The sequence below is a fragment of the Hakea prostrata genome, chromosome 10 (assembly GCF_041222555.1).
Source record: "Hakea prostrata isolate BN-2017 chromosome 10, UWA_Hpros_2, whole genome shotgun sequence".
In the NCBI taxonomy this organism is placed as follows: domain Eukaryota; kingdom Viridiplantae; phylum Streptophyta; class Magnoliopsida; order Proteales; family Proteaceae; genus Hakea; species Hakea prostrata.
In genome coordinates, this window is record NC_142609.1 from 48,891,805 (window position 1) to 48,919,743 (window position 27,939).

Genomic DNA, 27,939 nt, shown 5'->3' on the forward strand with positions numbered 1-27,939 from the left:
GAGCATCCGCCAAAGCATTAGTAGCACTAAGAATTAAAGAAAACATACAAGGAAAAAAACACGCAGTCAAGTCCCTAATGTCTTGGAGGACTGAGAGAAGGGCTATAGAAGGGAGATTCGATGAATCATTTATGTAGTTTGCTACCTCCAAGCAATCAGATTCCACCATTGACCTGTCTCTCCCCCCATTGTGATGCCTTCTTTGAGACCCCATTGCATTGCTAAAGCCTTGCCTACAATAAACTCCTTGAAGAAAGCTGTATTTGAGGGATCATCCCAGAGCCAAAATAATATCACTTGTTCATATAAGAATTAATATTTAATATCTTACCCCTCCATCCCTCCCTCCCCTTGCTGCTTACCATCGATGCCATTTGGCACGCGCCCACCCCTTTCTTCTTCCTCCTATCCTGCAATCGTCTAGCCATCTCCTATCTGTCCTATGTTCCACATGTATGATGACAATAAAAAGAGGACTAAATTCAGAATTAGATAGAACCACTGCCATACATTTATTTTCCAACAATCTACACTTGCCATCTTGGTGCATATGTGCAAATATTTCTTGCTCAGCATCAGTAAGAGGAAGGAACCCCATAATAACAGGACTCAAATGCTCACTTTTATCTGAAACTCTTCAGAATACGCGTTATTGTAGTTAGTCTTAACATCAAATTTCACTGTCATTCTAACTTTGTTAGAATGAAAATTATCAAAATACTCAACTCTACTAAGCCTTCTCCCTGTCACTTGCTTACAATAGTGGTTCTGCCGGTCTATTCTGTTGTAAACCATAGTAGCTGTTAACTCTTAATCACCACTCACAAGGCCTTCTCCCCTTCCCAACCTGCCCAGGTCATCTTTGTGCTTTTCCTCTGTTCCGGCGATCTACTACTGCAAACTATAGTAGCTGTTAACTCATAATCATCATGGCCTCCCCTTTTTCACCAATCCAATGTGCTCAGGTTATCTTTGGCCGAGTTCTTCTTCTTCTACCACTTCAAGTTTTCACATCATACATTGGAATATCAGGCTTATTGAATTATTTTCTTTAAGCAGCTTTGGGCTACTCTATTGTAAGCATTCAACTTAAAAGCCAACACTCCAATGACTTCAGAAAACTGTTTTCCCAACTTTAAATCCTACCAACTCATCCTTCTTCTCAAGCCAACTACATCCTGGCTTCTTCAGGACACTTTTCTCCTTCATTAATCTTCTCACAGTCTCCACCCTATTCCACTCTCCGTCAGCAGCATAAATATTTGATAGGGTAACAAACCCTCCTGGCCTCTTCAACTCCAAAGCCAAAATCTTCTCTGCCATCTGCTCGGCAAGATCACTTCTCCCATGAATTCTACATCCATTGAGAAATGCTCCAGCAATTGAGTCATTAACCTCTGTTGGAATTTTCTTCACCAGATCATAAGCTTCTTCGAGCCTCCCTGAACGACACAGAATATCAACAATGCAAGCATAATGCTCTTTACTGAACTCAGCAATGTTCTCTTCCATAAACCTAAAAAGTTCCAACCCTTTCTCAACCAAACCACCATGGCTGCAGGCAGAAAGAAGGCAGGTAAAAGTGACTTGGTTTGCCTTCACACCTTCTTCTTGCATTGTCTTGAACAGTTGGATCGAAGCATCGACCAAACCATGCTTACCATAGCACCCAATCATTGCATTCCATGTTGCCACATTCTTTACTGCAATGCGGTCAAATACATTACAGGCATCTTTCACACTCCCACATTTTGAGTACATGTCAATGAGGGCCGTACTGGTAAAGACATTGGTATCAAGCCCAGTCCTGTAGATCAGACCATGAATTTGTTTTCCTCTGTGCAATGAGCCCAGCAATCCAAACGCAGGCAGCAATCCAGAAATGGTTACTGAATTAGGTTTGAGTCCTGAAACCAGCATCTCTCTGAACAATTCTATAGCCTTCGTGCTTTCATGGTTCTGAGCAAAACCAGCAATCATTGCGTTCCAAGTAACAAAGTCAGGAAATAATCCTGTTTCCTTCATTCTGGAGAAAACCTCAAAAGCTCTATTGCAATTTCCATTCCTAGCATAACCAGCTATCATGGCATTCCAAGTGAAGTGATTGGGTTCCAAGCTTTCTAACTTCATGTTTTCAAAAAGAACAGCTGATTGCTCAAGATTCCCTCCAAAAGAGTATCCACAAATCATGGTAGTCCATGTGGCGACATCTCTATGGGGCATTCTGTCAAACAGACGATGAGCAAAACCCATATCCCCACATTTGCTGTACATATCTATAAGAGCATTCATTACAGAAACGTCAGATTCGAAACCCATTCTGTAAATCGCGCAATGAAACTCCTTTCCCTTACTAATATCCATCAGACCAACACAAGCTTTTAAGGAGTAAGAAAATGTGAATCTATTGGGATAATTCCCGTCTCGCAGGAAACGGGAGAAGTACCCAATTGCATTTTCGCAGTTCCCTTGAAATGCCGATGCTGATATCATCCAGTTCCAAGCGAAAACAGTTGGTCTTTGAATTTGTTCAAAGATTACAGAGGCAGATTCTACGTCCCCACAACATGCGTACGCTCCCACAAGCTTGGAGTTCAGAGACCCAACGTTCGTGTCGACCCCAGAAGTCAATAATTGGGCATGGATTTGCTTCCCAGGTTTCAAAGCCTTTGCTCTCATGCAGCTCTGCAACAGAGATCCCATGTGACCCAAATCCAATCCTTTCATTCTTAATTGACGCTGATGACTCCTTCATCCCCATAAGGGAAAGGCCCGGACTTATTAATCAGTTGATTTACTCGACGACGACATGGCGCCTTCTTGTCAGAGCTTCCTCAACGACTTCCAGGGGTCTTCGGATTTTTCTGAAATCCAAACCGTGCCAGCCCTGCCTCTAGATTCTGTTGACCAGAGCAAGATTTTATTGGGGTCCACCCGAGAGCTTGGTTCTGTTCAGGTGAAAACAAGTCGCATCAATTTTGCTAACAACCCTACTGTGCATTGAACACTGTTGTGAAATAAACGATCGAAATTAAAATCTCAATTTGTAGCACAGTTAATGCGCAACACCTGAGCAATTTCCATGAACTTAATAGAATGGTCTCTGAGCTCGACCTTAGCAAGAGGACGACATTGCCCTAGAAGATTCAACAGTCCTCGCTTTTCAGAATTAGCTATAAATACCCTCAATTACCACATTACTCCTACTTTATCCTCTAAGCTTCTTAGTTTAGGTAATTAAACCCCTCCCAGGATGGTGTTGTTCCCGAATTTGATTTGATCTTCGAAGGCAATGGATCGATCACAGAGTTGACTTGTACTTACTCTCTTTTGTGTGGACAGATCTCAACTAAATCATCAGCAAACCAGAGTCAAGCGTGATCTACTTGAAGGGGTCCGATTTGGGCACAACAAAAGGAAAATGTAGATGGTAGCCCGATGAGGACCCGGTTCATCAACAAGAATATTTAAAAATAATGCTGGCCTTATATTGCTCTATGATCCTATTTGCATCGATGATTCAGTTACTGTTAAGCTCATGACTTACATTCAGAGCATAAGAATTGTTATATCTGCTGGCTTATTGGATGGTATTATTGAGAAGGATTCCATGACCTTTCTTTGATTTGCTGGGCGTTGGTGGCCTTGGAGATATGTCTATTGATTAGGAGAAATAGATCCTTACTTGCTTAAGGGAATTTCTACTTGTCTTATGCTAAATGCAGCTGTAAATGGCAGATCCCTCTCAAAGGTGTTAAAGGAATAATCTGTACGTGAGCAATCATTTCTTTACCTCTTGGATGGTCTCCTATGTGCTGGTCCTCTTGGGCATTTGTTCTTCGCGTATGTTATGCCTTTTTATGTTTCTTCCCTCTTCAATCTATGCCTTGGTGCAACTTGTAGAGCCTCTGTTTTCTTTGTTGCTTTTGAGTGGGGTTTGCCCTTGATTCACTTCTGTTCTCTTTGTCTCCCCATTTCTCTCTTTTTGGTTGATGAAATTTCTATTCATCTCAAAAAAAAGCAATCACTAACTGTATGCCTGGTCTCTTTCTGCTACATAACGGGAAAAAGGTAAGTACATGACCCAGTAATTTTGGTTGTAATATCACCAAGAACACGAATATCCTATGAGTTATGATTGAGCTTTCTTACAGAACTTTGACTGACATCTTAATACACAATTTTAGACACTGATTACAAAGGTAAAGATCAAAGAATACAGTAAGAGCAGCTAACTAAGTTATTTCAGAGTGGAAATGGGTACTCTTTGATCTTTCTGCAGTAGAGGCTTGAGTATCCTCAAGACTAATTGATTTTCCAGGGAACAAATCATCCAAGTTCTCAGTCTGGAAAAGGCTCTTGTTTGATTTTTGCTGATGTTCAAACATCATTCTGAGTTGTCTCCCTTGTTCTTCAATCCGCATTTGTAGATTTCTCTGACTCTGACATCAAACCACCGGGGGGAACTGAGTAAGTATTTACAGTGTCTGAGCAATGCATGCAAGGACATAAAAAATAGTGATCTAAGGGAACACCTCTAATTGCTCATGTAGACACCTCTGTACATCAAGTTGCACTTGCAGTGCCTCGGTGATTTGTATGCTGTGTTGAGAAAGTAATTAAATTATAATAAGTACTTTCACTTTGGCCACTTAATAATTTATGCATTTTATAAGCTAGCTAGCACATAGTTTAAACAATTAGGTTATGATATTATTGAAAATATTATCATCAATGACTAGAAGCTACAAGCTAATGACTAACTTAAGAAAGAGATGATGCAGGAAGAAACTTACGTCTTTTCATCAATCTGAACTATGTGGTTCAAACTTGCTTTTCGTTCAGATTTTCCTGCAATAGCAACAGAAAACAGACACATTTTTAAGGTTTTTAATAACAAATTTTGGCCATTGAAGAAATAAGAGATTTCAATTACTGTGCTCAGATTGGTTACCTGCTGAATTTACACGAAAACCTTACTTGAGAATATGATTGAAGAATTTCACATGCTACAAGAACATGACTCGATAATTTCTAACAGTCATACTCACCTGACTCAGGTAAGAACGAACTCCATGGCAATCAAAGATTTACATGGTTCTGGTTAAGGTTGGCATTATATAATTTGCATATTGGAACTCCTGGGATTTAATGTTTTGGTGCACTTAGCTGTATATTTTTTGTTTTTAAGCTCCATCTTGTTGGATGAATAACGTTGTAAAGGAACACAAAACCCTTTTTTTTTAAAAGAAAAGAAAAAGAAAAGAGTGAAATTTTTTGTAATCAATACCCAATAATTTTTTCAAGTACCTCTTCAACTTACTGGATAGAGTAATACATGTATCTTTCTTAACCTCTCAACAGATACATTTGAATTTCACTACAGCATACTCTGTCTGGTAGTGACCCCAAGGATCACAGAAAGGAAAAATGGCATTAAAATCAGCATGTCTAAACAAATCTAGTTAAAAGTATCAGTGGTCCATGGTCACATAAATAGAAACAGAAGAAAGTTAAGTAAAAATTTAAAAGCAAGATAATATCAGATCAATTGTTTTGGTCCATAAACTACAGAGAATCTAATTCATTGTCATATTAGGAAACTTATGAGAGCAAACTCAACATTGGCATACAGAGAAGTCCTCTCTTTAGTAACATATTTAGCTAACAGTAACAAACTTACCTTCTGCAGATTCTGGCATGTATTTGGCAATTCGATATTTCTGCCAGGCAAATGCAAACGTTTACTCATGTTCAAATTCACTAAATCAGAATGAGGTTAAATGTGCAAATTAGTGCACTTTGCAGAAGGGGAAGAGAAAGCCAACCTGCAAATGGCTTTTTACATGGAATATTGTCAATCCTTCAGAGTCCATCAACCTCAGGATTCCTTTCGGGGTTGCCTCTACAATCAACAAGAAATAATATGTCATTCAATGAGTCCTTTCTTGACTAGGGTAACTTTTATCTTATTACATACTGTCAGCGCCCCCAAGACGGTTCACAGATTCAACAAACCGCTCATGAAGATCCGGAGTCCATCTAATCCGTGTTTTACTAGAAGGTGCTGCTCCAGATGAAACAGAACTGCCAGAAGTAACAGAAACACCCCCTGAAGAAGGTTCTGGAGTCTGCTTCTCAGGCTGCTGATGAAGATGTGGCTGTGCTAGTGGGGGGATGAATGAATTACAACCCACCTATAATAAGTGAAAACTTGCAAACCCAATCAAACTAGCAATAGACCACAATTTTATCTTGAATAGCCAGAAAGAAAAATTATGTTGGAGAATATAAAAGAGGGGGAAAGAATTTAACTTACGACAGGATTCTGACTCCTCACAAAGGGGACCAAGAGGCGCCTATTTTCGAAAGTGCCTTCTTCACCTGCAAACTTGTTTTGCAGAGGTGGACAGAGGTCATTCCCTGGCAAATTTTTACAGGAGATTCTGTTGTAATCAACAGAAAATCTAGATTCCTGATTTCTGTGCAATGGAAGCTTCACCACAGATTGCAAGGTATCCCTTGATTGAAGATCAATATCATCTTGCTTGGCTGAGTTAATAGAGCGGGGATCCTCAGAAGATTGTAGTGATGGTACATCATAAAACTTGTGAAGCTGGGAGCACCAAGGGTGTCTGCCAACTTGATACTGGGGCTGTAGATAACTCTCTTCGTTTGTATAAAATGTAGAAGTTCTTGATTCTAATTGAGTAGAAATTGTGCCACCAGAATTCACTATCCTGTGGCTTGGCTGCAGAGATCCTCCTCCGATAGATGATGATGGAGATTGGCAAAACACTCTCGTATTCCAAGACTGCCGTGAACCAAAACTTTCATAGGAACAATCAGATAATTCAAAAGTATAATCATTCAAGCATCCATTATTTTGTTCTTGGCACTCAATTTTTTGAGTATTCATTTACAGCTATGTATCTATGAGAAGAAAAAAAAAACAACAAAAAACTTGCCAAACTACTTCTCTGGAGTCCAGAACTGAATTCTTGTAGCCTTTTATCTAGATTGACAGTTGAGGAATACCAGAATGATGAACTCCCTCATATGAAGAGCCATACAAACAACACTTAAAATCAGAAAAAGGGATGAAGTAGGAAAAGAGATAAACAACATCCTTTGAATCCAAGGGTTTAATGGAGAAATAGTATTTCAAACTCCAGAAGACTTCCACCATAAGAGAACAATGTAAATGCATAATCCCATCAACCTTTCATATTATTCCTAAGATGGATTGAGATGAACAATAGCTTGACTTAGGAGAGACGAGAGGGGGAAGAGACAAAAACCCATCAGAATATGTAATAAATAGGCACATATGTGCCCATGCTATAAAAGATTAAATTGGAATGGTTACTGTTGGAATTGAATCTTAACAACAAAGGGAGGTTGGTTTTTCAATCCAGAACTTAAAATGATTCCTACAGTGAGTCTTTTCACTTTTATCAACAGAAATCTGGAATTTTCTGCTACAGGTATCAGAAGCTTAATGTGCGACAGATACTGGCATAAATTCACTACTGCAACCAGCCCTTCAATTATTCCTACAATGGATACGGATGAAAAAGCAATTTAGCCAACATACAATTACATTGTTAGAAAATATGAAAAGCAAAAACTTTTCACCTTTACAATATTAAGGAATGATTATGGTCTTTGCTCTCCTTCAACTACACAAAGTCGAATTAACAACGTAAAAACACATCATATAAACTAGTGTATTGGGAAACCAAAAATGGAAGCTAGGAATCTGTTAAAAGAAAAAAATACTAATGATAAAGCAAATCAAAATTAATGAACAAAGACAGGGGAGGGAGACGATTTTACTCTCTAGAAGTGGTTTATGAAGGGTACCTTTCATTTCTATCTGGGTCTTTCTGATTTTCATTGAAAGCATATCGGACTGAAAGCGACCATGATTTCTGTTTGGGAATCTTTTATCTGATGATAATGAAAGTAAAACTGTTATTCTAATAGTACATGCATTGTGATAGATGTTATTCTCAGTGAGGGCCCGATCAGAATCAAATGTGGTAAATGTTGAAATTTTTGGAAGAAAAAGATCGATTCCCCTTTGGGATTTGATCGGAAACAAATAGAACAGGTGGATGTAGGGCAGCATAAAGTGAAAAAGGCCACACTCACTCTTTTCTTCTCTGTCTCTAACCTCTCATGATCAACCTCCATCTTCAGCTACTGTGGGTGGAATGTTGGAAAAATCTCTACTTAACCATAATCAATCAACAAATTAAAATAATCATAGAAGAAATGACAGTTTCTGGTTCAGCTTTACCATCCAGAATGACCTTTGGAGGTTCCAATGGACAATCAAATGCTCATTCTATATGCTTCATTTTGTTCGTTAGGGACTCGGGGTGTTTTTTTAATTTTACTCAACAATGAAATTATTAACTAATGAGGTTGGTCCAAGTTGTAAGCAGCTTGATCCGCTTAAGCAAGGTTCCGGTATCGAAACCTTGTGGATACAAAAAATCTTTACTAGGAGACTCACCCACCACAGCCAGGTGTGCGAGTCGGGTCGAACACCGGATTAGTCAGGGCAAAGCCTTGGAAACCGAAAACATGACCAGTACTACAAAATTGTAACATCCTTGTATGACATGTGTCATACGATAAAGGTTTGCACCTATTGATTGATTTGACAACTAGTTAGATTTTCTAAATGACTTGATAATGAATAATATTCCATCAAAACCTTTTTCTTTTGTTAGAGCTCGTAGTTTTATATTAGTGGGAGTGGGGGACTATTACATTTACCATCCGCCAAGGAGAATCAAACTCATGATTTCTTTATTAAGAGGGGTTGGTCATTATCAACTGAGCAATCATATAATGGTCTTCTATCGAAAAACTTGGATAACATATGCTAAAAATGACTTGGTCGATAATAGTATTTTTTTCGAAACTGGCGATTTTTCTATGTGTTTGACATGGGGGCTATGTATGCTAGTAGGGAAAATTGAACTCTGACCTCTTTACTAAGAAAAACTTAGATGATAGTACAAAAATCTCTTATAGAAAGGATTAAGGCTGAAATGGGCTGAAAAGCCAAAGCCCAGGCCCATTGTACCTTATGTGGTAGTACAATTGTACAACCACCAAGTTGCAAGTGTTGGGGTCATTATCTTGTATGGAAAGCATCCCTAATGGTCCTCCAAGACCAGAACCTCCATATCTAATGATAGATCCTCTAAAAACCTGCTTTATACATTTGTAGGATTTCAATTTGAATAGTCTAGTAGACTATATTCCTACCATTCTTTCCAAAAAATTATCACCAATAGCCTTTTTCCATTCCTCAAGGGAAGAACAATTCCAAATAGCCTCTTAAGTAGCCATCACTTCTTTGTGGGAATATTTATCGGTTAGTAAATTATAGTTATGAAGTGTATAAGCATTATAAACATTCCAAACATGGGTTGGCAAGATGTGAGTGGATGAAGAAGCACTTTCAAAACTTTAGTGTGATTTTAGAAGTTCACGGGTATATTCTTTTCGGTAATGCTCACCACCAACCATTTCTTTAACAAAAAAGAAGTTTGTTCTCGAGTTTAACTCAAAAGAAGTTTACATCTTTCTTAATGTACCATTGTTGAACTAAGTTTAAGAAATTAGATCGAAATAAGCAAGATTCTCTAGCTCTACTCAAAATCATCCAATATTCTCCCAACTAACCCCAAGTTCAACTTACTAAGACTAAAATTTTATTTTACTTCGAGATGCTAAGAATCAGAATCATATTCGAATTTCATAGGTCAAGTATGATTTCTCTTGATACATGAATTTTATCTAGAGGTAGTGTTGGTGAGATGTAATGGCCTTTGTCTTGCACTCTCAGTTGTCTTCAAATACTAATAATTCTACTATTAAGAACTAAACATTCATCATAATTAGATAATTGACTTTGTGTGCCATAGTCTTCGTAAAAAATGCTATAGCTTTCGTGTATAGAAAGGAACCATTTATAAAACTTACTTTCTTATCTAAATCATCTAAGAATATTTCTCCTCTAAACCAAACATTGTGAATTATGATCAAGATATTTAAAGAAAAGAACTTGTTGGTTAGTGAAAAATTTACTAGAACCTAGAGCCTTAACTTGCTAAGTCACCTCGAAAAGCTTACTCTAGAAATAACATACAGACAAAGGTATACATATCAACATTTATCAAAAAATATTTTGAGTTCATCATTGACTCCTACACCTAAACCTTCATCTTAAAAGAGTATCTCTCTAGGGTTAAGTTAGAGGCATTCAGATGTTCATTGCAAAGGGGGGGGGGTTTGGAGTCCGAAACACCTCCTGGTCGAGAGAGCACATACTGCTGCTCTCTTGACGCTTCTCCACCACACAGTAGGAATAGAACTATGTGGGACCCATTAGGAGCTCAACCTCTAAATTATTTTATCAATACTTAGACGCGGACCGGGAGGTTGAGGGTAGAAGGTGATTCATCTAAATGTCCCAATAAGGTCAGCTGATACTAATGGGATATGGCTAGGCATTAGAGACTCTGGGTCATTATGAAGGGCCTCCAATTACACACTCAGGCCCAACGATGGAGTAGGGCTGGGTAAGGAGGCCCATGAAGTTTTTTCTTTCTTGGTAAACGGCCCATGATGAACTCGAGCTCGGCATTTATAATTGCAACCGTTATTAAAGTCAGAACGTTGGTAGCTGTAGCGTATCGCTGGGTAAGTTTGACTTCAATCCGAAAAGGTTCGATTTTCTCTGTGTTTTGTTCTTTGAAGTGTTCGAGTTTAAGTGTAGAGATTTCTTTGATAGGGAAGACTCTCATAATCCGATGGCCGTAGAACTACTCTGCAAGTTTACAGGAGAAATTTGCGTCTTGCCTGCTTGGGTGACGATTTCGAGATTCAAGATCTCGTTTCCATTGTAGTAGCTGCAAATGTGCATATCTGGTTAGGGTTTAGATTTTTTCCTTTTTATTTTTCTGGGAGAGATGAAAGATTGGATAAACTACTTTCTATGATCATCACATCATATCGTATGTTAAAGAAAAGTAAAAAGAGTTTGCATTGTGCTTGTTTGTTCCATTTCTCTGTTTGATTTGTAGTGTCAGCCTCGGCTCGAACCGAATGAAAAATCATCCGATTTATTTGAAACATCAGAACTCAGCAGCTGTGTGATTAACCTTTGTGTTCATTTTCGTGTTTCTGCTCTTATAATTCTCCTTTGAAAAGGTTGGTTTTTTATGGAAGCCATGTACTTTCTATGTTCAGTGCCTCATGGATGTTGGCTTGCACGAAAGTCAGGAAGAGGCTAGCTGTATCTAGGGAAGAAGTGCTTGGGCGTTTGGACCAGGTGGGTTTCATTGATTCATGTGTCAATTATTGGTAATGTGGTCTTTATGTCTTTCTGATTCCAATGCTATTGACATTGCTTGATTGTTGAAAACTTGAACAGATTGTTAAGAAATGGATAAAAGCAGTTAGCAGATCCAAGGGTTTCAATGAGCAGCTGCTCCAGGAAGCGAATGCCAAAATATTCGCATTTGGTTCATATAGGCTGGGGGTATGTTTTTGCTTTTGTGAGTTTGTTATTGAATCAATGGTTTCTGCTTATAAAATAAGACATGTCCTGAAGGAATCAATATGGGTTCAGGGGAAGCAGGAAATTTATTTTTCAAATTATCTGATTTTATTGATTTTTTATTTGATGGTTGAATGCTCTTTTTATGCACTTATGTTTTTCCACTTTGGTTAACCCATTTATTTCCAGGTTGAACTTAGGTTCCAAGGCAAATGCTATGGCCTTTTGTGAAGACATTATCAGTGAAAGTGAATGCTGGAGAATTCCCAAGTTTTTTTTTTCTCTTCTACAATAAGCATGTAGAAGATTCTTTTGGTTGATACAACTGCAGGATCTGGTTGAAATCCTGGTCAGACTTGAGAGCCTTTATAGACAGAAATGGCTTCAGCTACTAATCAAATACCATGTTAATCTGGTCTAAAGACTTAGAAGACGGACAAGAAAGGCAATTTCCATTAATACGCCAACAACCATAAGAAAGAAGAAAACAAATCCTTACCAGAAAAATTAATGGATGCATTCAAATACAAATGGCTTAACCTTCTTCCAATGTGTACCGTAATAATCTCAAACCTTGAAGTTAAGAGTCAGCTAAGCATCTTTCCATACATTGCATGGTAATTGATAATGAAATTCCAGTTTTGAAAATTAATGGCATCGATGTGTTCACCAATTTTTAGTCATCTTGTCCGTTTTACCTTCAATTCCACGTTCTACAAGCCAAAAGAACCAAAAAAACAAGTCAATGAAATTTTTATTTTTATTTATTTTTATTATTTAAGAGAGAGAAAGAAAGAAGAGGGGGAGACAGGAATACCAAAGCTGAAGGGAAGAGAAAATGGGAAAAACAGGAAGAGTGTTCCCTGAGTCAACAATGAACACATTGCCTGAGACATAGCTGGAAGAGTCACGGATCAGATATCTGATAAGTGAAGTCAGTGCTGGATCATGTACTGAATTTTCTTAGAGCTACCGTCCTTAAAGCCACATTGTTAAGCCAATCTTTTTGCAAAAGCCCTTCTGTGATTTCTGACTTGAATAACCCTGACGCTATTGCATTCACTTTCATTTTGAGTGTCCCCAACTCTATAGCCATGATCTGTTCCCCCAAAAAAAAAAAAACCAAATAAATAGTATCATTTCCTTCTTTCAATCCAACACTAACTATAATTTGTAGGATGAAATAGTATTAACTAACTTACCTTGGTCATGGAAATCAGACCAGCCTTTGAGGCAACATCAGCAGTGCAGCACCCCCAGGTAAGAAGTAACAAAAACAACCGACCCTTTCAGGCCATTATCATGAATACGCCGGCCAACAGCCTTTGTTACTTGTTAGTTTAGTGGTGCTATTCCATTCCTCTTCTGACAAAATCCAATGGGTTACTCACTGTACCTAACAGATGTTTAAATGGAAAATAGATGTCAACTAGACCATAATGAATAGAAAAAGAAAACCCCAAGATGTAATTATTCATTTCAAAGGGCCAATCTTTTATTGAAAGTTGGTCAAGCCAAAGAACCGAGAAACAAGTCAATGAAAATCAAGGAGCCATAAGCCATCGACTGCTTTTTCATTCTTCTGTCCTATTCTCATATTTCTGTTCTGATTTGTTCTGTTTATCTTCATTCAGATTGAGAGAGACACATTTGGTATGCTTAAATGCCACCTTCACCCAAATGATTTTTTGGACAGATCCAGGCCATACCATTGTTGTTACTTCATCGGCCTTCAACGAAAAAAAGGGTATTTCTGTAAGTGAAGTTCAAGGCTGAAAATTTGATATATGGGCTGCTGTAGAAGAATTCAAGCACTCTGTTTGGAATGGATACATGATGGAAACCAGGAATGGAGATCCAAGTATTCCGTATTAGGCACAATGATGATTCCTCTTTTTGTGCTTCCTGGTGGAGTTGGGCCTTCTTGTCCTGTGAAAGTAATGAGGGAGAGTAGGTTTGTCACAAAATCAAAAACTGATTTGGCTGACAAATCATGTAAAGCCACTGCAGGTGATGTGGATGCAATAGATGACAAGAAGAGAAAATTGGTGATGATATTAGCACAGGAAATGCCAAGTGCATGTCAATTGGTGATGATTTTGTAGCCCACTTTCTCATAGGCATTCTGTCCCCACTACTACTACATGTTCAGGAAGCTGCATGGATGCATACACTCCAGAGGGAGCAAGACATAATCGACTTGAAGCTAATTCACCCTGTAATGAAGCTGAAGGATCTGTAGGATGTAGCCCACCTGTGACACCCATGTCTAGTGCTGGTTTATCATGCAAAGAGGCAGAGAAGCTTGCCATTGAGAGCATTTCTGTTCCAGCATCTCCCGACCCAGATCTTCCAGAAGAGCTTGGTGCATTTGGGAACATAGATCGAGCAAAAACTCGGGGGGGGGGCCTTTACCCCTGTTCCAAAACCTACCCCACCCCATTTGAAAAGGGTTTTGGGGGGGGGGGGGGAAAGAAAAAAAAAAAAAAATCCCCCCCCCCCCTCCCCTCCCTTGGTGGGGGGGGGGGGGGGGGGGGGGGGGGGGAGGGGGGGGGGGGGGGGGGGGGGGGGGGGGTTGTGGTTGTGGTTTTTTTTGGTGTGTGGGGGTTGTTGTGTTTTGGGGTGTTTGTGTTGTGAGACCTGAGTTCATGATTGATTAAGGCACGATGAAAATATGGGAAACTCAGTGGTTCATCTTTTGTGGCTAATGCAGCAACAATATTTTTATAATCTTTTCCTAGATTGCGGAAAATAATAGCATTTTGAGTTCAGCATCTCCAATTGGTTTGCTGCCATAAGTTGATCTGAAATAATTTTGACTTCACGAAGATATTCTGAAATTGTTTTTTCTGCCTTCGATGTATTTTGAAGTTGCATATGCAACTGTAGAACACTTGTATGAGAGAGAGTGCCGAAGGCTGTCTGGAGAGCATCCCATACTGCAGCAGTAGAATCTAAACCCACTACATAAGTGAGAATTTCTAGAGAGAGGCTAGATATGATCAAACCCATGACAAGTTGATCTTTGTGACTCCATTCAGCATGAGCAGGATTGGGTGTTGGATCGGTGGCTCCAAACATTTGTACCTTGAATAAGTCCAAGAAGTTCTTGACTACAAAGAATGGGAAATAATTGCGTTTTCCAAAGAAGAAAATTATCAGATGTGAGTTTTAGAATGAGATGATGTTGGAATTTGGAAAGATGGGGTTGCTGAAGAAGCCATTGGAGCAGAAGATATGGAAGAAAGCCTTACACTTTCTCATGGGTAATGGCCACTTATAATATGAATCTGTAATGTTTTACAAAGGAGCTCTCTTATTCCAAACTCTATCATTGACAGCTAGTGGATAGAGTTTGAATAAGTGAGCAATACAGTTAAAATTTGAAAGATTTCAAATTATGTTTGACTGGTTTCCTAACAAGTATATGCTTGACCATCTATATGTCAGCGAGACAGTTGTGAGAGAATTATCTGGATGATTTGAAATTGGTGTTTCACTTGGCCATCATGGCGCCACTTAACCAGAATAAGTACACATAACAAATTTAGATACTATTGAGATGTGATGTGTGTTGATCTGTTCTGAAGAGAAGGAAGGTTGATGGTTTTTGTTTTCTTCCTCCTCCCCCCCGCTCCCCCTTCTTCCTGCGAAGCCTGTTGCATTGACCACTCCATTTGTTAATGCATTGCCTGCTTCAACATCGATGACTCTGCGGAAGCCTCACTTCAGGTACTCCATTTATTTAATTCTTTCTGCAGTGTGAATTCCTGAAATGATTAGGCTATTTCACATTGTATAATCCTTGATCCCTATGGTTGGTTAACCCATTTATTTCCAGGTTGAGCTCAGCTTCTAAGGCAAATGCTATGGCCAAAAGCTTGTGAAGACATTGTCAGTGAAAGTGAATGCTGGAGAATTCCCTAAGGCTGCGTTTGTTTGCTGGAAAAAAAGGGGTGGGAAAGTTGTACTTGTGGGTCCCATATGTTAGTGGGGTGGGAAACAGGATAGTAAAGTGTGGAAAAATAATGGGTAAATATATTTTTCCAGTTTCAATACTTGTTTGGTTGGATGGGGTGAGGACTTTCAAGTTTTAATACTTGTTTGGTTGAATGGGGTGGGATTGTAAAAGTAATTTAAATTAAAGATATATTATCATTATTTTTTTCTCCCTATAGTTTACTCATATGTATATCGTGCGGTAAATACTCGGATGGGAGGTGGGAGGTGGGAGGTGCTCGAGTGATGCGCTCTCTCTCTGTCGCTCGCGGTGAGTCGCCACGGCGGATCCAAGCGGATTACTCCGGCGGAAAGTGCACAGTTGCAAGGGTGTCCGTGGTGGGCGCTCTCCTTCTGCCTTGCGCCTCTATTTCTCTCTCTGCGCTCTCTCTTTCTCTCTCTCCTCGCGCTCGTTTCTCTCTCTCCTCGCCGCCTCTATTTCTCTCTCTGCCCTCTCTCTGGGCTTTCTCTCTGTCCGCTGCTGTCTCGTTTCCCTCTCCTATGCGCTCTTTTCTCCCGTTTTCTCTCCTCGCCCCGTTTCTCTCTCTCCGCTCGCTCTGTTTCTCTCTCTCCCCGCTCTGTTTCTCTCTCTCCTCTGCGCTCTCTGTTTTCTCTCTCGCTCTGGTCTCCCTCTCCTCTCTGCGCTCGTGTCTTTCTCTCTCTCCTCCCCCTCCGCTCCCTCTTTCTCTCTCTCTCGGCCCGCGCCACTTCCTCCGTCATTTTCTATCTCCACCGGCCCCCCCCCGCATCAATCTCCCTCATTTTTCCCTCAAAACCCCATCAAAATCGGGGATTTTGAGAGGGCCCGGGGTGGGAAAATGAGCCCAACGGATTCCACGGTGGCCGCCGAGTTTCCCACCCCGTAACCACGGTAAATATTCGGGTTTTGTGGTAATCGGACCACTTTCCCCACCCCCTTTACCCCACCCCCCCCCCGCAAACAAACGCCGGGCCTTTGTTTGCTTGGAATAAGGTGGGGTGGAAAAAGGGTGGGAAAATTCTTGAAAAATGTGTAAATTTCTTACTTTTCCTTTAAATCCTAAAATGGTAGAGTGTTTGGTTGCTTGGGGTGGGAAAGTGGGAGACAAGGTTCCTCGATTCAGGAACCTTGTCTCAGCGAAGTTCAACTTCTCACCCCATGCTATTTTAAAACCCCACATATTTGGTGGGATTTTGTGGGAAAGTTGGGAAAAGTAAAAAGTGGGACCCACCCCATCACTTTTTCACAAAACCCTTTCCTTTCCTTTTTTTCCTCACCCCACTACATGTAGGACCACATGTTTTTTTTTTCACCCCTTTTTTCCCACCCCACCTTGCAAACAAACGCAGCCTAAGTATTTTTTGTCTTCTACAGTATGTAGAAGTTTCTTCTGGTTGATACAACTGCAGGATCCCGCTCGGTGATGTTTTTTTTAGACTTAATATTGCTGTTGGATTTCATCGTCATCATCATCACCAATCCTTGTTCCAATTAAATGGGGTCAGCCATCATTGCAGTTGGAGTTTAATAGAGGGATTAAATGTAGATGAAAACAGCTAGTGTTCTATGTTATTTACTTGTTCCAGCGCTACTAGCACCGAAATCTTGTTTAGATTTGAGACCTTTATAGACAGCAATGGCCTCAGCTGCCAATCACATGCGTTGTTGACTTGTTGATATGGTCTAAAGACTTAGAAGATGGTAAAGAAAGGCAATTTCCATTGTCAACCATAATAAAGAAGAAACCAAAACCTTACCAGAAAAATTAATGGATGCATTCAAATTCAAATGGCTAGGACAGAGACATCATCAACTTGGCGAAAACAGACCAATGTGATATTGTGAGGAAGAAGAAGTAACACGTCGCACCAATGACAATATTTAAAATCACTTAACGCATTTGCTGAAATTCTCTCAAAATCAGTTTCCTGAAAATGTTGTAAGCTTTAATTAGCTCCAATGGTTCACAATCTTCTTTGATTTTTCTTCTTCTTCTTCTTCTTCTTCTTCTTCCTCTTCCCTTCTCTGCTTCCGCTCAGACTTACAGTAATGTGAGCTTGGGGGCATCTCTCACTACGGGGGTGAAAACTCTTCATGAATCTCTCCTTTAGGTGAATTTGCATTTGGGTTCCAAGCTATCAACAATCAACTGATCAAGATGACTTTACCCTACTATTGTAAATTTTGAAAATACAATACATATTAAGAATAATTACTAATGCCTCCTGCAATTATATCTTAATTATTATCTTATCCCTTACATTTTTTAAAGTAACTGGTAAAATCTTTTTTTTTTGAATGAGGTTCATTTGGCCCAGGGGCACCACGACTACATCCTCAAGGCGCTTTTTATATAATTAATATAGGCGGGCTTCGCCCTGGCCCCGAGGGGATTCGAACTCTGACCTCCTATGTGGATAAATTTGCATTTGAGTTCCAAGCTATCAATTAACTGATGTAAAATTTCAGAATAACTAATGAGGTGGCATTTGTATAATTTTCAGAATACCTAAAAAACCAACCGCGAGTCATGTTATATTACTGTTTTACCCTTGATTTAAATTGTAAAATTATCCTTTGATAACCTATAAATTTAAAAGATGGGTGAAGACATGCTCCCTTCACCCATCTTCTCACTTTACAAAACCAGAGAATCAAGAACCGCACTTGTTCTTGAAGGTTTATGAAGTTATGGGACTGGTCAATTTGTTATTGTTAGGGGGTACTCAAAACTGAAAATGCCTCAGAAAATTGAATGGAAAAATCTTTCTCTGTATGTTGATCATCTAGCTTATGGTGACTCTACTAATTTCAACATTGATGTCATGTTTAAGGTTTAATTTCACAAGTCTGAATTGTCCTAGGAAATAGTTTCACTTACATTAATTAAGATCTTTGAAGAAATCCAGAGGGGGACGAATGATGATGCCATCACAGTTAACGCGTTTAAATTCTACCATGCTACGACAATGAAGCCGCCTTGACTGATGAACTTGTAATTTCATTCACTTCAACCGTCGTCGTCGAGTCATCGACCCATGTTATCTGAATGGTCGAGACTTGAATGGTGAGCATTAAATGTGCTGTACCTGTTGCCAACCGTCAGTCTCACAAGTGGTTTGACACGTCGAGATTTTGGGTCAGTGTTGTGTATTTAGCACTAAAGTTGAACCGTGTTATCTGGGCTAGTTGCAAGTGGTTGAATGGTCGAGATTTCGATTTCACTAGTGGTTGAATGGTCTCGCAAGTGATTGAAAGGGAGGCGGACAGTCGATCTTGACCTTTGACAGCACAGTATTGTAGATTTAATACGCAGCATTGTAGTTGAACCCCATTATTATATACTGCAGCCCTAACATCAGTTTTCAATTGTTTCCCTTCCCTAGATAATTAAAAAAGCTCAAGCTAGCTCCTATGGTTCACAATCTTCTTCTGATTTTTCTTCTTCTTCTTCTTCTTCTTCTTCGTCTTCCCTTCTCTGCTTCCGCTCAGAGTTACAGTAATGTGAGCTTGGGCGCATCTCTCACTGCAGGGGGTGAAGACTCTTCGTGGCTCTCTCCTTCAGGTGAATTTGCATTTGGGTTCCATGCTATCAACAATCAAGGTGACTTCTTGCTTGCTATTTGGTATGACAAAATACCTGAAAAGACTGTAGTTTGGTATGCAAATGGAGATAAACCAGCACCTAGAGAATCAAAAGTTCAGCTTACCCTTGATGGTAAGCTCCAGCTCAATAGCCCTCAAGGTCAGGAGATATGGAGTACCCAATCCAGTACCGCTGGTAACGCCAAGTATGCTGCAATGCTTGACACTGGCAACTTCGTCCTTGTAGATGGCAACTCTGTGCGTGTATGGGAAAGCTTCAAATACCCAAGTGACACCATCCTCCCATCCCAGGTATCGTTGTATTATTTTTAATATAATAAAAATTAAAGGTTTATTGGATTTAATTAAGTGAAATGAATCTTTCCTTTATTTTTACCATTGTTTTTAGTTCGTTGAAATTTTACAAAATCATCCCCATAATTATCAAATATTCATTCTTTCTTTCTCTAATTTTTTTTTCTCTTTAAGTCTCTCAAATTTTCTAGTATATATTTTAGAAATCTTAGGGCTTGCTTGTAAATTTGAATCCAGAGATTTCAAATCCTTGGATTCATGAATCGAGATTTATACCAAGGATTTCACTTTTTCCCCCTTAAAATGTGAATTAAGCCATTCTTGGGTATTGGATGCAATCCATGGATTCCACCATAAGTATAAAATTAATGAAATTTGTTAATTCACGCAGAATATCCCAATAGAACTCTATGAACGTCAATAGATTTGAGGCTAACCAAACATCAATTTTTTGAACCATGAATCAGCAGATTTGAAATCTACAAATCTAGGAGTCATGGTTCATAAAATTAACTGTTTGGCTGCCTGAATCTTTAGGATGAAATCTATAGATTCATGCTTAAAAAATATTTATGGAGTCAGGGTTCAAATGTTTAATATTTTTATAATAGAGATTTCATCCCATACTCATAAATCTACAGATTCACATTTTTAGTATAAAAATATGAATCTTTAGATTTCATGAATCCATAGATTCACACACCAAACGGGTAAAAATCTTTCATTTGTGAATCCAGAGATTTGAAATCTCTGAATTTGTGCAACCAAACAGGCCCTTATCATGCAAGTATGAACCAATTGATTTTTTTCAATTTAATTACTGAACTAATTGATTTTTATTTTCACATCATATTAAAGTGGGTATTATCTCTTTCTTTGATTTTTTTAAATTTAATTATTGAATTAATTGTTTTAATAACATTGTATATTTGTAAAGTTGTATTGAAGTAATTGTTATGTTAAAAAAATTTAAAATAATTGAACTAAAATATAATAAAATATTTAACAGTAGGTTCCGCCTGAACCCACACAATTTGTGTAGTGATTTAATGCTCGCTAGACTGGAAGGTGATCCAAACTTATTATTTGGCCAGCTTTCTCACTATGCTATCTGTTGCTTTTGCTGCATCTCTTCAACAGGTACTAGAACTGGGTAGCACGCTTTCTTCTCGACGACAACAACAACCAACCAATTACTCCACAGGAAGGTTCCAGCTCCGCCTGCTTGGTGATGGAAATCTTGTTATGAATACTATATCGTCACCAGGAGGTTACGCCTATGCTGCTTATTATGTAAGCAATAGTACTTATAGATCTGGTCATCAGGTAGTCTTCAATGAGAGTACAGCAATCATTCATATTAGGGACAAAACAGGAGCCACATTATTGAACCTCACTGTTGGGAGCATACCCTCGACCAAAACCCATTACCACCGAGCAACCATGGATTTCGATGGTATTTTCACGCAATATGCTCGACCAAAGTCCTCAATGAGTAGCAATGCCAATGAAAGTTGGTCTAGTGTCTGGTCTATGCCTGATGACATATGCTCTTTTAGTAGTGAGGATGTTGGGGAAGGGGTTTGCGGTTATAACAGCATTTGCAGAATTGAGCAAAAACGACCAGTTTGTGAATGCCCAACTCAATATTCGTTGGTTGATCCAAACAACACATTTAGTGGTTGCAAACCTGACTTCATACTAGAAGGATGCAATGGAAATGGATCAGAGATTTTGTATAGAATGGAGGAGTTGCTTAACATGGATTGGCCGAAATCGTCAATCTATAATAGGCTTTACCCTTACACGGACATTGAATGCCAAAACTCTTGCTTGTATGATTGTCAATGTGCAGCTGCTAATATCGACGGTGGTTTCTGTTGGAAGAAGACCTTACCATTTAGAAATGGAAGACAGACGAGTAATATAAGTGTGAAGGGTTTCATCAAAGTCCCAAGAGGTAATATCACCCAGAGAGATCATCATGCTACCTCGGTTACCATTGTAGAGGAGAGAAATAGAAGTTCTTTTAGTGTTATTGCGGCTGTGCTATTAGGTAGCTCGATGTTTTTCAATTTAATTTTTCTAGCTGCATTTCTTATGATGGCTTGGACGTACCACAAGAAAGTAACAAAGAAGGTACATGAACCAAGTTCTTTTGATACAAATCTGCATTCTTTTACTTACGAAGAACTGGACAAAGCAACAGATGGGTTCAAGGAAGAGCTGGGAAGTGGAGCTTTTGGTGTTGTCTACAAAGGAGTCTTGGGCTTGGATTCTAAACTTGTAGCTGTGAAAAAGCTAGACAAAGTGGTAACACAGGGAGATAAGGAGTTTAAGACTGAGTTGACTGTGATTGGCCAGACCCATCATAAGAATCTGGTCAAATTGATTGGATTCTGTGAGGAAGGACAACACAGGCTGCTTGTGTATGAGTTCATGAGCAATGGCAGTTTAGCAAGCTTCCTTTTTAGGTCCCCTCATCCAGATTGGAACCAAAGAATCCAGATTGCATTAGGTATTGCAAGAGGACTTGTGTATTTGCATGAAGAGTGCAGTAGCCAGATCATCCACTGTGATATAAAGCCTCAAAACATACTTCTAGATGACTGTTATACAGCAAGGATTTCTGACTTCGGATTGGCCAAGCTCTTAATGACTGGTAAGAGTCAAACTAACACAGCCATTAGAGGGACCAAAGGCTATGTTGCACCTGAGTGGTTTAGGCACACGCCTATCACGGTTAAGGTAGATGTGTATAGCTACGGTGTCATGCTATTGGAGATCATTTGTTGTAGAAAAAGTGTTGAACAGGAAATGGGCGGTGATGAGAGAGCAATTCTTACCGATTGGGCATATGATTGCTATAAAGAAGGAAGGTTAGATGCCCTGGTGGAAAATGATATTGAAGTAATGAATGATTTAGGAAGGCTGGAGAGGCTACTGAGAGTAGCAATTTGGTGTATCCAAGAAGAGCCATCATTGAGACCCTCTATGAGGATGGTTGTGCAGATGCTAGAAGGAATTGTTGAAGTTTATGTGCCTCCTTACCCTTATCTTTCCATCTCAGCTTCTGAAAGTTAAAACCACTCTGTTTCTGCATCCAGCAAGTAATGTCTAGCACCTCCTCTTTCTCTGCCTTGTAAATATGTACCATTTGTTGTATGGGCTTGTAATCTAGATATCCATGTTGTAATCAAATTTTTCTTGGTTTAATGACTTGAATCCAATACTTAACATAATGTTTGTCACTTTTAGCTGTAATCCATGGAGAAGATTGAGCCTGGCATTTTTAAGGCTTGTTTAGTGAGGAAGTGAGAACTAGTCTTTTCTTTATTCTTCCAATTTCTTTTGTTTCTCATGACACAAAGAATCAAGGGAAACCATCTACATCCATCTTCCAATGTGTACCATAAGAATCTCAAACCTTGAAGTTAAGAGTCAGCTGACCATCTTTCCATGCATTGCATGGTAATTGATAATGAAATTCCAGTTTTGAAAATTGATGGCATCAATGTGTTCACCAATTTTTAGTCATCTAGTCCGTTTTACCATCAATGCCACGTTCTACAAGCCAAAAGAACCAAGAAACAAGTCAATGAAATTTATTTATTTATTTAATATTTATTATTTAAGAGAGAGAAAGAAAGAAGAGGGGGTGACAGGAATACCAAAGCTAAAGGGAAGAGAAAATAGGAAAAACATGAAGAATGTTCCCTGAGTCAACAATGAACACATTGCCTGAGACATAGCTGGAAGAGTCACGGATCAGATATCTGATAAGTGAAGTCAGTGATTGACTATACCCTATTTTGGTCAAAGTGAATGACTATACCAAACGGGGAAAAAAGAAAAAAAGTTAAATACCATAGCTGCTTAAGTACTTGTATTGCTATATTTGAGATGGGTTCAATTCCAATGATTTAACCGGATCTGAATCAAAATTTTAAATATGATCTGAATTAAGTATTGTAGTTCATATTGGGCAACAAATTTCAGTTTCACACTTAGGGTTTTTTTTTTTTTTTTTGGTCTAAGGTTCATCCTGGATCGTTTTCGGACACCTCGATTACACATCCTCAAAGGGAGCTTTGTCATCTACAAGGGTCGAACCCATAACCTCTCCACTGAAAAGTATGAATCTTACCATTATACCAACCCTGCATTGACCGGTTTTATACTTATAGTTGATATGAATACCAAGCCAATATGATATTGTCCACATGATATAGATAAGGGATAATAAAATCTAAAAATCTATGGCTACAAAAAATAAAATAAATTGCATTTACACCTCTTATATTTGCAAATAATTATATTTATATTTTTTGAAATTTACTTTATTACAAACTTCCACTGTGCCTAACACCTTTACTTTTGAATGTTAAAGACAATTTATCCTCAATAAATCTTAATGTAAGTTTTCTCCCCCAATGTCACCCAAAAAAAAAAAAAAAAGTTTTCTCCCCCAAAATATTCAAAATGTAAATTTAAAAATATATATATACATAAAAGTCTGTGAATTCTCTTTAGGAAGATAATTATTTTTGGTTGGTTTTTCTTTTTTCAATTTTTTTTTTCAGGATTAAAATGAATAAGGGTAATATCAAGAATTTTGAAAATACAACATATGTTATGCCATAGAATATACGTACTTGTTTAACCAAAAAAAAAAAAAAAAGAATATACGTACTTGCTCAACAGTTTAAACGAGACAGAAAATACAATATATATTGAATCATGACCTAACTTTATTATTCTAACCGTAAGAATATTATTGTTATATAATTCAAAAATGTAAAGACTAAACATAATGTGAAGCAGAGCACAAGTCCGATTCTCAGTTCCCATTCTTTGGTCAAGCAGAGCAATTTCGTAAGATTAGCAGCGACACTGAAAATCCTCCTGTTCATACATGAAGTGATGAAACACGTTGTCATGCACTTGATCATGAAACACGTTGTCAAGAAGATCATGAAACCGTGTTATCCGGGCTAATCGCTTTACTGGACTTTCTTGACGTGTCCGGATCTGCGACCTCGACGCTCCCCGACGCTTCTTGACTGCAAAAACCTGTGGGGCCCACGGTGAAAAATATATTCTTTTTAAATAAAAAATAAATTTTTTCACCAGTGGAACACACTGGTTTTTGTGGTCAGGAAGCCATGGGCTGTGCTCCCCGGACGGGAAGATGATCCGAATTCTTCCTTGACTCGTTATGCGCTCATTATCATGGGCGCAGGCTTGCAAGTGATTGAAAGGGAGGTGATCAGTTCAGATCGAAATCTTGACTATTGACAACAGTGCATTTAATGTAATGTGCAATACTGTAGTTGAACCCGATTATTAATAGTGCAGCACTGAAATCAGTTCTCAATTGTTTCCCTTCCCTAGATAATTAAAAAACCTCAAGCTAACTCCTATGGTTCACAATCTTCTTCTGATTTTTCTTCTTCTTCTTCCTCTTCCCTTCTCTGCTTCCGCTCAGACTTACAGTAATGTGAGCTTGGGGGCATCTCTCACTGCAGGGGGTGAAAACTCTTCATGGTTCTCTCCTTCAGGTGAATTTGCATTTGGGTTCCAAGCTATCAACAAGCAAGATGACTTCTTGCTTGCTATTTGGTATGACAAAATACCTGAAAGACTGTTGTTTGGTATGCAAATGGAGATAAACCAGCACCTAGAGATTCAAAAGTTCAGCTTACCCTTGATGGTAACCTCCAGCTCAACAGCCCTCAAGGTCAGGAGATTTGGAGTGCCCAATCCAGTACCGTTGGTAACGCCAAGTATGCTGCAATGCTTGACACTGGCAACTTCGTCCTTGTAGATGACAACTCTGTTCGTGTATGGGAGAGCTTCAAAAACCCAAGTGACACCATCCTCCCTTCGCAGGTATTGTGTTTTATTTTTAATATAATAAAAATAAAAGGTTTCATATTCTTGGATTTAATTATGTGAATCGAACCTTTCCTTTATTTCTTTCTCACTATGCTATCTGTTTCTTTTGCTACATCTATTCAACAGGTACTAGAACTGGGTAGCACGCTTTCTTCTCGACAACAACCAACCAATTACTCCAGAGGAAGGTTCCAGCTCCGCCTGCGCTCAGATGGAAATCTTGTTATGAATACTGTATCGTTACCATCAGATTACGCTTATGATGCTTATTATGCAAGCAATACTAACGGTACTGGTTATCAAGTTGTCTTCAATGAGAGTACAGCGACCATTCATATTAGTAACATAACAGGAGCCATATTATTGGACCTCACTGTTGGGAGCATACCCTCAACCGAAACCCATTACCACCGAGCAACCATGGATTTCGATGGGGTTTTCACGCAATATGCTCGACCAAAGTCCTCAATGAGTAGCAATGACAACGAAAGTTGGTCCATTGTCTGGTCTATGCCTGATGACATATGTTCTTTTGCTAGTCAAGATGTTGCGGAAGGGGTTTGCGGTTATAACAGCATTTGCAGAATTGAGCAAAAACGACCTGTTTGTGAATGCCCAACTCAATATTCGTTGGTTGATCCAAACAACACATTGAGTGGTTGCAAACCTGACTTCATACTAGAAGGATGCAATGGAAATGGATCAGAATCCCCTGAGATTTTGTATAGAATGGAGGAGTTGCTTGACATGGATTGGCTTTATTCATCAGTCTATGAAAGGCTTTACCCTTATGCGGAAGTAGATTGTCGAAACTCTTGCTTGTATGATTGTCAATGTGCAGCTGTTAATTCCAATGTTGGTTACTGTTGGAAGAAGACCTTACCACTTAGAAATGGAAGACAGAGGAGTGATATAAGTACGAAGGGTTTCGTCAAAGTCTCAGCAGGTAATATCACCCAGAGAGGTCATCAGCCTCCCACGGTTGCCATTGGAGAGGAGAAAAATAGAAGTTCTTTCAGTGTTGTTGCAGCTGTGCTATTGGGTAGCTCGATGTTTTTCAATTTAATTTTTCTAGTTGCAATTCTTATGCTGGTTTTCACGTACCACAAGAAAGTAACAAAGAAGGTACGTGAACCAAGTTCTTTTGATACATATCTGCATTCTTTTACTTACGAAGAACTGGAGGAAGCTACAGATAGGTTCAAGGAAGAGCTGGGAAGTGGAGCTTTTGGTGTTGTCTACAAAGGAGTCTTAGGCTTGGATTCTAAACTTGTAGCTGTGAAAAAGCTAGACAAAGTGGTACCACAGGGAGATAAGGAGTTTAAGACTGAATTGACTGTGATTGGCCAGACCCATCATAAGAATCTGGTCAAATTGATTGGATTCTGTGAGGAAGGACAACACAGGCTGCTTGTGTATGAGTTCATGAGCAATGGCAGTTTAGCAACCTTCCTTTTTAGGTCTCCTTATCCAGATTGGAACCAAAGAATCCAAATTGCATTAGGTATTGCCAGAGGGCTTGTGTATTTGCATGAAGAGTGCAGTATCCAGATCATCCACTGTGATATAAAGCCTCAAAATATACTTCTAGATGACTGCTATACTGCAAGGATTTCTGACTTCGGATTGGCCAAGCTCTTAATGACTGGTAAGAGTCAAACTAACACAGCCATTAGAGGGACCAAAGGCTATGTTGCACCTGAGTGGTTCAGGCACATGCCTATCACAGTTAAGGTAGATGTGTATAGCTACGGTGTCATGCTATTGGAGATCATTTGTTGTAGGAAAAATGTTGAACAAGAAACGGATCGTGATGAGAGAGCAATTCTTACAGATTGGGCATATGATTGCTACCGAGAAGGAAAGCTAGATGCTCTGGTGGAAAATGATATTGAAGCAATGAATGATTTGGGAAGGTTAGAGAGGCTAGTGAGGGTGGCAATTTGGTGTATCCAAGAAGAGCCATCAATGAGACCCTCTATGATGATGGTTGTGCAGATGCTAGAAGGAATTGTTGAAGTTTATGTTCCTCCTTACCCTTATCTTTCCATCTCAGCTGTTGAAAGTTAAAACCACTCTGTTTCTGCATCCAGCAAGTAATGTCTAGCGACTCCTCTTTCTCTGCTTTGTCATTATCTACCATTTGTTGTATGGGTTGGTAATTTAGATCTCCATTTTGTAATCAAAATTTTCTTGGTTTTAGGACTTGAATCCAATACTTACCAATAATGTTTGTCACTTTGAATTGTAATCCATGGAGAAGGTTGAGCTTGGCATTTTGAAGGCTTCTTTAGTGAATTGAGAACTAGTCTTACTTTCCTTCTTCCAATTTTCTTTTGTTTCTCTTGACACAGAAAGAATCAAAGGAAACCTTCTACATCCCTCTTCCAATGTGTACCATAACAATCTCAAACCTTGATGTTAAGAGTCAGCTAACCATCTTTCCATACGTTGCACGATAATTGATAATGAAATTCCAGTTTTGAAAATTAATGGCAACTATCTGTTCACCAATTTTTAGTTACCTCATCTGTTTTACCATCAATTCCACATTCTACGAGCCAAAAGAACCAAG

General features: G+C 39.0%; 4 protein-coding genes across 4 annotated transcripts; 2 read left to right on the forward strand and 2 right to left on the reverse strand.

The window, feature by feature from the left end:
- Positions 1 to 482: 482 nt before the first annotated feature.
- Positions 483 to 3,341, reverse strand: LOC149003678 (pentatricopeptide repeat-containing protein At5g59600-like). Its single transcript, XM_089137725.1, has 2 exons — positions 3,070 to 3,341; positions 483 to 2,948 (listed from the first exon to the last, which is right to left on the reverse strand). Exon 2 carries the CDS (start codon positions 2,725 to 2,727, stop codon positions 1,114 to 1,116), a length of 1,614 nt encoding a protein of 537 aa, XP_088993851.1. The 5' UTR covers positions 2,728 to 2,948; positions 3,070 to 3,341; the 3' UTR covers positions 483 to 1,113.
- A 693-nt stretch (positions 3,342 to 4,034) lies between these two features.
- Positions 4,035 to 7,440, reverse strand: LOC149003679 (myb family transcription factor PHL5-like). Its single transcript, XM_089137302.1, has 7 exons — positions 6,320 to 7,440; positions 5,981 to 6,197; positions 5,829 to 5,905; positions 5,684 to 5,723; positions 4,797 to 4,851; positions 4,536 to 4,602; positions 4,035 to 4,442 (listed from the first exon to the last, which is right to left on the reverse strand). The coding sequence occupies exons 1-7, from the start codon at positions 6,917 to 6,919 to the stop codon at positions 4,236 to 4,238; spliced, it is 1,263 nt and encodes a 420-aa protein (XP_088993428.1). The 5' UTR covers positions 6,920 to 7,440; the 3' UTR covers positions 4,035 to 4,235.
- An 11,484-nt stretch (positions 7,441 to 18,924) lies between these two features.
- LOC149003680 (G-type lectin S-receptor-like serine/threonine-protein kinase LECRK3) lies at positions 18,925 to 22,855 on the forward strand. The gene is made up of 2 exons (XM_089137607.1): positions 18,925 to 19,463; positions 20,607 to 22,855. Exons 1-2 carry the CDS (start codon positions 18,981 to 18,983, stop codon positions 22,548 to 22,550), a joined length of 2,427 nt encoding a protein of 808 aa, XP_088993733.1. The 5' UTR covers positions 18,925 to 18,980; the 3' UTR covers positions 22,551 to 22,855.
- Positions 22,856 to 24,710: 1,855 nt separating this feature from the next.
- LOC149003681 (G-type lectin S-receptor-like serine/threonine-protein kinase LECRK3) lies at positions 24,711 to 27,661 on the forward strand. The gene is given in 3 exon segments (XM_089137608.1): positions 24,711 to 25,102; positions 25,105 to 25,358; positions 25,491 to 27,661. Coding segments are annotated over 3 exon segments (2,412 nt in total). The 5' UTR covers positions 24,711 to 24,888; the 3' UTR covers positions 27,435 to 27,661.
- The last annotated feature ends 278 nt before the right edge of the window (positions 27,662 to 27,939 follow it).

What these genes read in the sequence shown, in the direction of transcription:
- LOC149003680 (XM_089137607.1), top strand. Translation starts at nt 18,981, where the DNA reads ATGGTTCACAATCTTCTTCTGATTTTTCTTCTTCTTCTTCTTCTTCTT. An exon ending in ACACCATCCTCCCATCCCAG is followed by an intron (nt 19,464 to 20,606) that starts GTATCGTTGTAT and finishes TCTCTTCAACAG; the next exon opens with GTACTAGAACTGGGTAGCAC.
- LOC149003679 (XM_089137302.1), bottom strand. Translation starts at nt 6,919, where the DNA reads ATGAATACTCAAAAAATTGAGTGCCAAGAACAAAATAATGGATGCTTG. An exon ending in ATGTAAAAAGCCATTTGCAG is followed by an intron (nt 5,724 to 5,828) that starts GTTGGCTTTCTC and finishes TTTGCCTGGCAG; the next exon opens with AAATATCGAATTGCCAAATA. An exon ending in GTCTACATGAGCAATTAGAG is followed by an intron (nt 4,443 to 4,535) that starts GTGTTCCCTTAG and finishes GTTTGATGTCAG; the next exon opens with AGTCAGAGAAATCTACAAAT.
- LOC149003678 (XM_089137725.1), bottom strand. Translation starts at nt 2,727, where the DNA reads ATGAAAGGATTGGATTTGGGTCACATGGGATCTCTGTTGCAGAGCTGC.